Source organism: Chanodichthys erythropterus, chromosome 5, assembly GCF_024489055.1.
Source record: "Chanodichthys erythropterus isolate Z2021 chromosome 5, ASM2448905v1, whole genome shotgun sequence".
NCBI lineage: Eukaryota > Metazoa > Chordata > Actinopteri > Cypriniformes > Xenocyprididae > Chanodichthys > Chanodichthys erythropterus.
The window spans coordinates 29,852,952-29,865,647 of record NC_090225.1 but is presented as its reverse complement, the minus strand read 5'-3'; the positions used below and the strand labels follow the sequence as shown (position 1 = coordinate 29,865,647).

Here is a 12,696-nt window from a genome sequence, read left to right as displayed (position 1 = left end):
AACAACATTTATGAAGCAGTTCATGTCAGATATTATTGGTGATCTCAAATATGAAATTTAATCGTAAGTTTGGTGAAAAGTTTTGGAGAATTTGTTGTTTTTGAACTTTTAAAAGATTGGTCCCGAGTGAAATGACTTGCCTTGAAGGGACTTTGTTATGGTATAATCTTTATAATAAATAATATATTTACTGGGGGGGATACTGTATATATACAGTACAGTCCAAAAGTTTGGAACCACTAAGATTTTTAATGTTTTTAAAAGAAGTTTCGTCTGCCCACCAAGGCTACATTTATTTAATTAAAAATACAGTAAAAACAGTAATATTGTGAAATATTATTACAATTTAAAATAACTGTTTTCTATTTAAATATATTTCACAAAGCAATTTATTCCTGTGATCAAAGCTGAATTTTCAGCATCATTACTCCAGTCTTCAGTGTCACATGATCCTTCAGAAATCATTCTAATATGATGATTTGCTGCTCAAGAAACATTTATGATTATTTTCAATGTTGAAAACAGTTGTGTACTTTTTTTTTTTCAGGATTCCTTGATGAATAGAAAGTTCAAAAGAACAGCATTTGTCTGAAATACAAAGCTTCTGTAGCATTATACACTACCGTTCAAAAGTTTGGGGTCAGTAAGAATTTTGATTTTGATTTTTTTGAAAAGAAATGAAAGAAATGAATACTTTTATTCAGCAAGATGCATTAAATCAATCAAAAGTGGCAGTAAAGACATTTATAATGTTACAAAAGATTAGATTTCAGATAAACACTGTTCTTTTGAACTTTCTATGCATCAAATAATCCTGAAAAAATATATTTTGTACAATTGTACACATTAAATGTTTCTTGAGCAGCAGATCAGCATATTAGAATGATTTCTGAAGGATCATGTGACACTGAAGACTGGAGTAACGATGCTGAAAATTCAGCTTTGATCACAGGAATAAATTACTTTGTGAAATATATTCAAATAGAAAACAGTTATTTTAAATTGTAATAATATTTCACAATATTACTGTTTTTACTGTATTTTTAATTAAATAAATGTAGCCTTGGTGAGCAGACGAAACTTCTTTTAAAAACATTAAAAATCTTAGTGGTTCCAAACTTTTGGACTTTACAGTACTGTATATATATATATATATATATATATATATATATATATATTAGAATGCTGGCTTATCTTGCTTTGCGCTTCACATTGCTCATAATGTTCCGGGGATAACAATTAATCCCGGGTGTTCATATGCTGCCATTTCACACTGTACTCCTAAACCCTGTGTTAATGTTCTTATTTGCAGTGTCAGCGTCATTCATTGGACGAACGCTGTATGAGACCTGTTTTCATAAAGGCTCCAGCACTTCATATTATATATTGCGGACTATCAAGTTTATACTGAATTGTCTTTTCAGACTATAAATGTTAGAATGAAACTGTCTATTCTTCACTCCAAATGATGTGTTTTCTGTCACTATTTGACATTTTTCCATTCAAATGCTGAAACGACTGTTTATATACAATGTGCAGTGTTTCTGTGACTGTCCAAAGCATGTGCTAAGCACCAAGCCATAACATTCTAACACCTCATCATTGGCACTGCAATGCGGGGATAACAGCACAAAAGCGTTGCTAATCCGGTTAAAAGAGGGCTTTAGAACGATGATAACTCGGGGTTCAGCACAATATGAAAAGCCTGACACAGTGCCACTATAATTCTGTGAAGTGAAATAATGAAAGTAGATTGTGTTCATGCCTTGGTCTCCTCCAGCTGTCTCTGTAAGGTTTGTGGATCTCCAGCAATGGGCTCCGACTGCTGCCTTCGGGACTCTTCCTCTGAATTACTGAGCCACTTCACCAGAGAACCACTGGCATCTTCATACTTCTTGTACTTGTCCACCACGTCTTTGAGATTGTTTCCAAGCTGATTACTCTGAAACAAATGAGATGTTTTTTTGTTTGTTTGTTTGTTTTTTCAGTTTATTTTTCTTGTTCATCATCTCAAACATGTAATGTCATTTTTTTTTTATTTATAGTAAAAAGATTGGAGGATTTAATAATGTAATGTCAGAACTGACCAGCTGGATATTGTTGATTGTTTGCTGAATTGGAACCATTTAGAGACAAATGCTGCCATCTATTGGTTGTAATTACAAAGTGGTTCATTCATTTCCCATACATCAAAACTAACTAAATGTGTGTGGAAAATGCAATTTTAAGCAATGTTTTAAACCAAAATGTAATTTCTGTAAAATTTGTTTGATTTTCAGGGTACCAGGACATATTCTTTACAGGATTCTACCACTGATTCTACATAAAGATCAAAAAGAGCATTACCTGGGTGTGCAAGGCTTTGTAGCGAGCGGCGGCAGAATCCAGCTTTTCTTTGACTGCAGCACAAGTCCCGGACATATCAACCACCAACAGGCCGTCCGTTCCCCCAGATTCACTACGATCGCAGGCCTTTGCTGCGTCCAGCACCTTCTGACCCGAGATGGTAATGAAGCGCAGGTCTCCTTTATGAGAGATGACGTCTTCAGAGAAACTCTTCTGTCTCTGTAGATTATTACTCAGAGCGTCCAGACCGGCAGCGGGCGTCCCCAGCTCCTCCACCTGCCCGTGGGCCTGCTGTAGCCACGTCTCAAACTCCTCACAGTCACCCTTAAACTTCTGAAGTTCCTCCTGAACAGTCTGGACTTGCTTCATCTGCTGCTCGGCCTGTGTGAGAGAGGCCTCGTAGCGACCCTTCAGCTCTTTAATGTCCCTCTGTAACTTGTCTTTTTCAGCAGGTGACAGGACTTGAGCCTGTTTGTCGAGTAACGCCTGCGCTGACTGTGTGGCTATGATCAAATCCTGCTGTTGGGACAGAATTTCCTTGTGGTGAGCCTGTGGAGATGGAGAATGCGGGCTTAGTAAGTCAATGCATTTAATTGCCATTAAATCTGGATTTTAATATATATATAGTTCAGTGATGAAACTCTAGAGGGCTCAGACTAATAGGTCCTTTATATACAATTTACCACATGGTCTCTGCTGATCCCGCAGCCAATGAAATATCTTACTCAATTAAATAGTCTGGTTCAGTGCTTGTTGTAGGTTAGCTTGTTGTTAGATATCAGAGTTCCCCTGAACCCCTCCACCTCCCCAGCTCCACCTGCCTAGATCTGCTACGGGATTTATGTGTGTCTGTTTATTAAACAGCAACATCTTACATGCTCACAGCAAAGTCCATACTTGCTCTGCAGCAACAATAATCAACAGCAGCAGCGTAACAGATCTAGTCAGCCAACACCAAATACATTAACACTGAATTTCACCACTGTTTTCTGTAATAATTACACTTTTGTATGCTGAAGTGTACTTCTGTTTCACAAGGGTATGAAAAGTCTTCTAAAGAGCTAATGTAAATAAATAATGAAGTACTTACGTGAACTCTATCATACTGCTGGTCCAGGTCCAGGGCTTTACCATCTTGTGTTTTGCCAGTAAGGACACTTGTGTTATCCGTAGCATCTAATGCATTTCCATTAGGATCATCTCCCTCTCCAATTATTCTCTTCATTGATGTATCCTCCGGCATGTTTCCATTCTGTTTACCTGTTTGGTCCTTTTGTATGCCACCCATTTCTTTCTCTTTCCCAATGTTGGAGATCCAGTCTAGAAGACCCTCAATTTTGGTTTTGCTCTCCTCAAGTTGTTCAACAGCTGCTACCTGTATTGTAAAAAATAACTACGATTTACTGAAAATGATCACAGAAATCCAAAGATACTTTTGAGAGCCAGTACAAACTGCACTAAAGTCACTAAATTCCTTTTTTTAACTACCACTTGAATAGTGGTAGAAAAAGAGTTTTTATCCCCCTAACCTTCTCGGTCTCCTGTTTTATAGCACTTGTCAAAACCTTCTCCAGGTCCTTCCTTGACTCTTCTGCCATCTGGTTGAGCATATTCGCTTTGCTCTTCAGTTCTTCCAGTTTGTTCTCAAGAGCCGATATCTGCTCTGGTGTGAGTTTACTGCGATTCTCCTCCAGAAACTTCTTTGTGCTGCTGATGACTTCATTGAGGGCATTGGCATTAGCCTGCAGGTCTTTCTGTAGAGCCTGTGAGACCAGCATAGAGAAACAGTCTTTAATATTCAGCTTCCATCTAAACAGATAAAAACAATATAACACACATAATTAATTGCAACAAGCCACTGTGTTACAATGATTTTACCTCAGGTAAAAGAGTTAAGGGTGTTCCTAGGCATGCAATAATGGTAAAATCATTGTAACACACAGACATGAGTGGCTAATAGCCTATGGCTAATGCACCATTGTTCCATAAACAGTTACATTTAATATTCATTATTAATGTTCATTATTTTAAATATAGGCAATTAACACAGCATGTTTGTCAGGACATTGATGCGCAGCTGCTACAGTATTCTGACTGGTTGTTAGACCGTTGCTCAAGAGCTGCTCAAATATTCAGGATGGTTCCTAAAGTGTTGCTAGGTGGTTTCTATTGCGTTCTATGTCATTGAAAGCTAACTGGAATGCAGTTGTGAAGCCAACCTGACTGAGGTGTTTGGGTGTAGTTGGTAATGCATGTATTTTGTATTTTGTGTGGTTGTTAGGCAGTGGCTATGGTGTTCTGGGTGTTACTAGGATGTTGTTGGGCTGTTTATCAATGCAAGTATATGGATTTTTTTTTGCTCCTCTTTTTCATGTCCCAAACAAAAATATGGTCTGATCATTTATAAATGTAACAGCACACCTTAAATCAATAACTGCCACAAATTGAGTATGATTCATCAGCCTCCATTTAGTTAGCAACACCCAACTTCCTATGATCCAATCAATTCCTGAAGGACGAAATCAAGTCCTGCTCTACTTTCCAAGTTTCACTTGGATATACATCACATTTGGGAAGAAAATACTATTGCATCTTCCATTTCTTGCTGACTTTAACAAAGATCTCCAATAACTTCTATAATGTATGTGTTACATGTTCAAGCGTCAGAGGCTGTACCTGATGCTCTTGCTGGTATTGCTGGAGGTCTCCCACATTCTTTGCACTGGCAGCCTGCTGCTGGTGGCCAATGAGTCGGTTTTCCGTCTGTGTTAGATCATCAAACAGCTCCTGCAACTTTTCTGAAAACTCCCTCTGCTTCTCTACAGCAGCCTACCACATAAGCATTCAGTTAGAAAAGAAACCATTTCCACTGAGAAAAACCACAGCATCAAAGCAAATACTGAGCATTTAACCATTAGCAGTGACTGAGTATGCTGTAAACATGCCAGCCATTCAAAGAGATTTTGTCAATGGTCAAGAACTGTAGGTTAGTGCTGCCTTTACAGCCGGAAAGGATATCCACATTTAATAAAGTTTAGGTCCTTTGGTAGTAAGAGCTGAATAGGTTCAGGAAGCCTGAAAAATGCAAACAGGATCAGAAGAAGTTAAGTTGGTGGCAGTGATCAAGCCATGGCTTTTCTGTGTTGTAAATAAAACAGAAATTGTGGTTAAACTCAGCAAAACACACACACACACACACACACACACACAATGCATTCATGAATAGTGAATTTGGTCTTAGAAATATCATTATAAAACTCTTATGAAAGACCTCAATGACGTTTTTGCCTTTTTTGGAGGAGGCTACAATTTATAGTAAATTTACAGTACAGCAAAAGTAACTACAAATATTCATTACTCATCTAAAATGGCATATCCGCATTTTGGTCCAAATCAATGAATTCTAGAATGTGAACATTTATTATCAATATCAATTGCAAGTAGCAGATCATAGTTAATAGCTGTGGCATAAACAAAACACTATGTTTTTTTCTTTATTTCTACCAATTTCAACAGGAAATGATAACTGCACTCAAGCCACTCTTTGGGGTCCCATGGGTTAATAGGGCAATGGGTTTCCCAACACTTCATACCAAAATACACCACACATCAAAGCAACAACTTTTAGAAGCATCTCCATGCATTTCCATGTGATCAGGTAAATATCAACGGTCAGTGTGATCTCTCTCAGACCTGCTGCTGAGTCTCATCCTCACGGATCTCCAAGTGGACCTCCAGAGTTTGTCTCTGAGTGAACACTCTGTCCATGAGCTCTTTAATGGATCTCTGGGTAGTGCTGAGAGCCCTTAGAAGGTGTCTGCTGTGAGCAGGACTCAGGAACTGAGCATGCTCAGAAATGAAGTTTTGGATATCAAAAGCAGCATCTTCCAGGAGCTGTCGGGTTCCTGATAAGCCCTTCTCTATGTCCTGAATCAGGAACAATAAAGAACATTAAGTAAAACTGTTCAGATGGTGACATATGATGTGGTAGCTGAATAGCAGGATATGATGTCACACTGTATAAAAACAACTTACCTTATTTTGCTGAATCTTGATCTTAATTCTTTCTATGTCATCAGTCTCCATGATATCAAGCTTAGCCACCATCTCAGAATCATCTTGTATACAAGCTGAGATCTTATCAAGAGAGCTTAGCAAATCCTGATATGAGGTTTCCAAATTGATCTGTAACCCATATATGAAAACGTGTGAGATAATATAATTTGCATTATTCTACATTTACTCTTTCTTTCTTTTCTCAAGTAACCTTACTAACCTTCACTGTTTCAATGGCTAGTAGAATAGCATTACTTCGCTCAGCTGACAAGTGGCAAACATCTGTGAAAGCATTCTGTATATCTACATAGACCGTAGTCAAATCTTGGTGGATTTGCATGGGAATGAGTTCATCAGAAGAATTCAGAAGTTGTTCTGCTATGCTCAAATCAGCTGTTAACATGTCAGGGAGAGCAGCGATTTGTGCTTCCAGAGACTAGAAACAGAGTGTGTGGAAGTTGTTGAGGGAAAAGGGAAGGAGTTGTAAAGAAGAGTGACAGAATAAAAGCAATAAGCAACAGACTACAGTAGAGATAATCATGTAGACAGAAAGCACTGGTCAAAGATTAGCAAAAAGCAGGAATATTTGGAGTCAAGAGAATTTCAGTGAAGTGAAGAGAGAGCTTTTATATTATATGCGACAAACCTGAACTTCCTCTAACTGACAATGCAACCCCTCAATGTCTTCTGCTAACGGACCATTGGTCCGCAAGTCGCTTCTTATATCTTCAAGAGTATCGCAATGATCCTGAAGTCTCCCAACACATTCCAAGTAATTCTGGGTGGAATATCTCTGTAAAAAGTACATCATTATACTTACACCACTATCTGAAGATCCAAAACATGCATATGGATGATACAGAATTGATAATGCTATGGTAATCAGAGTCTAACTCAGCTGAGAGTAGTAGAAATACTCACTCTTGGTTCGTCTTCATCTGTTTGCTTTATGTTTGGATCATCTTCCACAGAGACCTGGTTGTTAGAGTTGGTTGACTGGAAGACATCATCTGCAGCAGCGTCATCTGAGGTTGAGATCTTGCTTTTAGTGTCCGAGCTTTCATCTCTCAGGACAGTGTCTCCCAAAAGACTGTTAAGCTCTCCACCCACATCTTCGAGCATTCCTTGATCTCTACTTGTGGAGATCCCCTGAATCATCTCCAGTATATCAGTCTGACGCTTTGAACCACCATTACTCTCATCAGATGGACAATTCTGAGCTTCACTTGGATCAAATCCTTCATGTTTTTTCAAATCCAAGAGGATATCTGGATCCTTAATTATCTCATTTGAGCTGGGATAATTGGCTGGAAAGGATCCAGAGTGGTGCTGAATAATTTCAGTAATGCCATCAATGGCTTGGCATTTTTGGTTTTGAGTCTCGTCCACACTTGTTCCATCCATCTTCGTTTGGATTAACTCATTTAAAAAATCATTGTTTCCCATTGATTTTGGAGCACTTTCAACTTTGGCCCTTGCCATCTGAGGTGAATGAAGATCGTCTTGGTGTGCAGCTTCATCAACCACTGTATCTATACCCTGAGACTGTTTGAAGATGCCTGCCTTTTTCTCGCTATTCTGATCAAGCATGACTCTGACAGAAGGACTTGCAATTTGGGGGTCAGACTGCAGTTCATTGGATTCTGTGAACATCTTGTCTGAACAGTGACCTGAAGTTGACTTTAGAGTTTCTACCAAGTCTTTTACATGTTCATCATTGTCACCTGTAAAGTCGGATTCAGTCGATCTGGTTACTGCAGTGGCCATTGAGGCTACTTGATAACAAAACTTGCCTTGCTCACTTGGGTGTTGTATGTTATGCATACCTCTGCTTGAATCATCTTGACTAGAGTTAGTAGCAATTTCAAGAGGTAATGGCTTAGAATTTACTGTTGATCCAGCTAAATCCTTCAAGTTGAGTTGAAGTCTGTTCTCGGATCCTTTGAAACCTATAGAGTTTTCAATGTCACCATTCTGTTCTACCTTACAGTCAGTTGTGCTTTCTGTACAGTCCCCTCTGGGCTCAGGTTTTGTTATTGGTGCATTTCTGAAGATGTCCTCATAACTAACTGACTCATTTACCCTGTTCTCTGTACAAAATGCACCTGGATCCTCATCAGAGTGCTCATGATCTGGTTTCTCGTTTGTATTATTGGTGTATTTAGCTTTATATGATGCATTGGTCTGAATTGATATATCCTCTTTCTCATTCTGCAAATTTTGATCTAATATGTTGTGACAATCAGTACTTAAATTCACTTCTGTTGCAGTCTCCATTGGTGACTGGACACTTGCTCCACATGAAGACAAGGCTGACCGTGCTTCTGCAAGTGTTCTAATTTGTGCAACATCTTTTACCATTGGAAGCGAAGTGCTCAAGCTCTCAGAGAGCCCTTTGTCGAAATATGCATTTGTTATTGCAGACTCCGCTTTGGACCTGTTGAATTCCTGTTCAGGATTAAGTACACTCTCTGATTTTCTTTCATCAGTGCAGACATCACTTTGTGATGAACATGATATCCCAGAGTCACTCTGTACAGGGCTAACAACCTGACTTGCTATAGTCTCAAGATATGCCACCTGCCCGTCACACGATGAAGGAATTCCAGTTTCACAAGAAACATCAACAACAAAAGTGTCCACATTGTTATTTGGCCTTTTTGATTCATTTCCTTCCAAAGTGAAAATACCTTCTCTTTCATCTGTAGTGTTTATCTCATTTTTCATATCCATAGTCTTGAAATTACCACATTGTACATTACAATCCTCCCCTATTCCAAGAGTCTCTGAGACATCATCATACACGTTATCTTTTGTAGAAATAACTTTAGATGGGATGCCACAAATGCTGGGTAACATAAGATCCTCACTACTGCCCACATCTGATATGTCTGTAGATGCCTGGGTGGCTTCATCTGTTCTTGAAGTTATTTGACCTCCTTTTGCTGAGTCAAGTGCCATAATGTCTACCCTTTCATCCTGCTGTGAATGTAGCATTCCCTCAGCCTCTTGATCATCCAACATTCCCAACCGGTGAGCATCATTTACACTGAGCACAGACTTTGTCTCTGGATCAATGATGGCCTTCTTGATTGCCTCTGAACAGAGAACACTTCTGCTAATATCATCAGTAATCAGACCCGTCTCTAAAGCATCACAAACGCTAATGGTTTTTCCGACAGCTGCATCATAGAAACCGCCCAAAAGGTTCTGCTTCTCCATGATCCGTAGTGCTACCTTACTTGAGATGCAGCCTTTATTGACAGAAGTGTTCAGAACTGACAGTGTAGCACTTTCGTTATCTTTCAAACCATCCTCTTCAAGCTGCAATGCAAGTACTTCTAAGACAGTTTCTTCATCAATAAGGCCTTTATCGAGAGCAGCTTCAAGGTCATACCGTTTTCCTGAGGTGACATCTAAAATCCCACCTTCCTCTACTTGTGCCATAAGAAGATGGATGGCATAATCTCTCTCAACTTTGTCATCCCACACTACCTCTGCATGTGGGAATTCAGAGGGCATATCTGTATAGTTGGCTGTTTCACTGGACGACAGTGAGGCTTTCGAAAGTTTTTCTTGGTCTTTAACGGCATCATTACATTCAGGTTTCGCTACGATCGAGCACAAACTTGTGGCAGTTGCTGCTGTAGAGAAAGCTGTTGGTGGTAACTGCATTGTTGTAGATGGTTGATGGGAATCTATGTCACTTTTGTCTGCTTGGTACTTGTCTGTGTATGAACATGTAGAAACCTCAGGCAGTTTGTTAGTTTCAATTGCATTCAAATGTTCATTACTGCCTAGGTAATTATTACACTTCTGATCTGTCGCTAAGGTGTTTACATCAGATTCAAAGGGTAGAGTAGGTTCTAGGTAATTGTGTAATACTTTCACATTCACTACTTCATGTTCTTCTTCTTTTGTGCTTTCCAAAGTTTCACATATTTGCAGTTCTCCAAAAGCATCATAATCAGCATCCAGACAATCGTCATCACTATTAGGAATGCTGCTGTTCAGTGGAGACTCATGCAAATCTTCTGAAACATTATTCATATGAAGACCACTAATGTCACATTCTGATTCTGATGTTTCAAAGAGTAATTTAGCCATTTTATTTAACTGGCGATCAAAGATCAACAACCTTTGGCCTGACTTTGGATCCATATAGCTATTCATCATGAGGTAGGAAATAAATAACTGTTTCACCTCAGAGAGAGATGGTGCATCTGTGCTGTTTTTGTCACTCATTTCTTTACCGGATGTACAAGTTCCTTCCATCTGTAGCTCCCGCATTACCAGCCATGATGAAAACCTGTTATTCAGTTCATCTATATCAGGAAAAACATCTGGGATTTCTATTGTCTTCAACAACTCTTTTGTAAACGTCTCAATCAAGTTATTCTCCACTGCAGAGTCAACGTCAACTACCTCAGAGGTTTCAGGTATGTACAAGGCTGTTATCTTCTGCCGGTTATGCAGCAGTTCAGACGCCAGTTTGTCTGTGATTATATTTTGCTGAAGAGAGGTGGAGAAAGAGAGGATTTCACCAGCATTTGGCCAAAGGAGACCCATGAAGGCTTTCTGTCTCTCCAGAACTAACAATGCACTGCTAGAGCTTATTAAGTCACACTGAACAGCCTCATCGACTGTAAGTCTCACCCCATTGCAAGGATTAACAATGCCACCATTTTGGGCCTGATGGCTCAATATCTCGCTCGCAGTAGCCTGATCAATCAGACCGTCGGATAAGGCTTCCTCAACAGTCAGCTTTTGGCCGGTTTTAGGGTCAACTATGCCTCCTGCAAACAACTGGGTGCTCAGCAACCGAAGCATGGTCTCTCTATCAATGGCACCCTCGTGCATAGCTTTCATAACGTTAATCTCCCTCCCAGATGTCAGGGATATAGTTCCATCTTTTCCACGTTTCACTGGAAGCAGGCGAAGTCTTGTCGGCTCGTGGATCAGGCTCCTTTCCAAAAGCTGACTAAGTGTGACTTTTTCTGCAGTGTTGGGGTCAATCAAGTTCTTCCAAGTGTCCTTTCTCTCTAACATCTGGATAAAGAGTGAGTGGGGTATCAGGCCAAGTTGAAAAGCCCTTTCCAGATGTAGGATATCACCGGTGTATCTTAACCCTCCAGTCGCTAGCTGGATTTCAATTATCTTTATAGCTGTTTGCACAGATATAGCCCCATTTTCCAGGGCTGTTATAACTGGCAATGGTTCGAAAGCAAACTGGGGGGCCTGAACACATTTTATAGCTTCATTCAAGTCTTGCAGTTGCTTGAACATTGTGTCATCCACAAGTTTGTTCTTGAATGCGTCCTCTAAGTCCATGCACAAGTTCTTTTCAGGCCAAATGAGTCCGGAGTTTATAAGTTGAGCCTCTAGAAGACCAAGTCCTGTGTTGTGGTCAATGAGGCCACTGTTCACCGAGCAACACACAGACATGACAGCTCCACTTTCAACATCCAGAATCCCTTGGATGACCTGCAGTGCCTGGAAAGAGATAAAAGAAATCAAGATGTTTTTGAATGTATGTTCAAACATAATCACTAGAAATTTGGATAACAATATTAGTTATAAATTCGATCATACATACTCACCCAACAGTCAAGTCTACGGATTGTAATAGCTCATGTGCAAAAGTCATCAGCAAGAGAAATGGGACGCAATAAAAGCTTACATGCATCTGTGAACAGAACTATCAGTATTTTGTAGAACAACACAGTTAGAGAAAACACGCAGAGCATTATGTTATTATGTGCAGTGTGGTGAACCTCATGTAGACATGGAAAAGAGTGTCCTGCTGTGAAGAAAGAGTGAGACTGGCTGACATGCAAAGTATGTTTACAGCATACTCAGTTTACCATGAAGTTTTAAAACACACACAAAAAAGTATTTTTTTGCCATCTTTGCAGTGGTGGCATTAAAAAGTTAGAGTGGCTGAGGCTTTTGGAAACTGTCTTACCATGCTACATATTTCAAGCTGTCAAAACAATGTTAGTCATGCAGTTGGAGAGAAAGTTTACACTTTGCACACAATAATTACCATATATAACCACCATTTGGTTGGCAGTGGCAGAATATCTCACCTGATCAGCTGAAGAAGTTGCATCTGCACACTGTTGAGAGAGCTCGCTGTAGGCCTGATGAAGAGATCTTAGCTGCTCTTTTGCTTCTTGCTTTTCTTCTTCTGTCATTCTATTAAAAGACAACAAAAATGCCTTTCGTGAAACCACAAAAAGCACTTAAAAATGAGAAATTAAGTTAAACAACACAAACAAGTGCACTCAAATA

General features: G+C 39.4%; 1 protein-coding gene across 27 annotated transcripts in view; it reads right to left on the bottom strand.

Annotated features, from left to right (window-relative positions):
- dst (dystonin) overlaps window positions 1-12,696 on the bottom strand; it is a 199,994-nt gene that overhangs the window by 70,716 nt on the left and 116,582 nt on the right. For 25 of the 27 annotated variants that reach the window (XM_067386836.1, XM_067386855.1, XM_067386833.1 and 22 more), the window contains 11 exons: window positions 12,492-12,600; window positions 7,324-11,895; window positions 7,049-7,195; window positions 6,623-6,838; window positions 6,382-6,531; window positions 6,040-6,273; window positions 5,023-5,175; window positions 3,876-4,109; window positions 3,437-3,721; window positions 2,347-2,895; window positions 1,766-1,942 (listed from right to left, as the gene is read on the bottom strand). In XM_067386836.1, coding sequence (XP_067242937.1) covers window positions 1,766-1,942; window positions 2,347-2,895; window positions 3,437-3,721; window positions 3,876-4,109; window positions 5,023-5,175; window positions 6,040-6,273; window positions 6,382-6,531; window positions 6,623-6,838; window positions 7,049-7,195; window positions 7,324-11,895; window positions 12,492-12,600 — 6,826 coding nt within the window. The remainder of the gene's footprint in view (window positions 1-1,765; window positions 1,943-2,346; window positions 2,896-3,436; window positions 3,722-3,875; window positions 4,110-5,022; window positions 5,176-6,039; window positions 6,274-6,381; window positions 6,532-6,622; window positions 6,839-7,048; window positions 7,196-7,323; window positions 11,896-12,491; window positions 12,601-12,696) is intronic. The other 2 variants (XM_067386842.1, XM_067386857.1) reach the window with 2 other exon arrangements.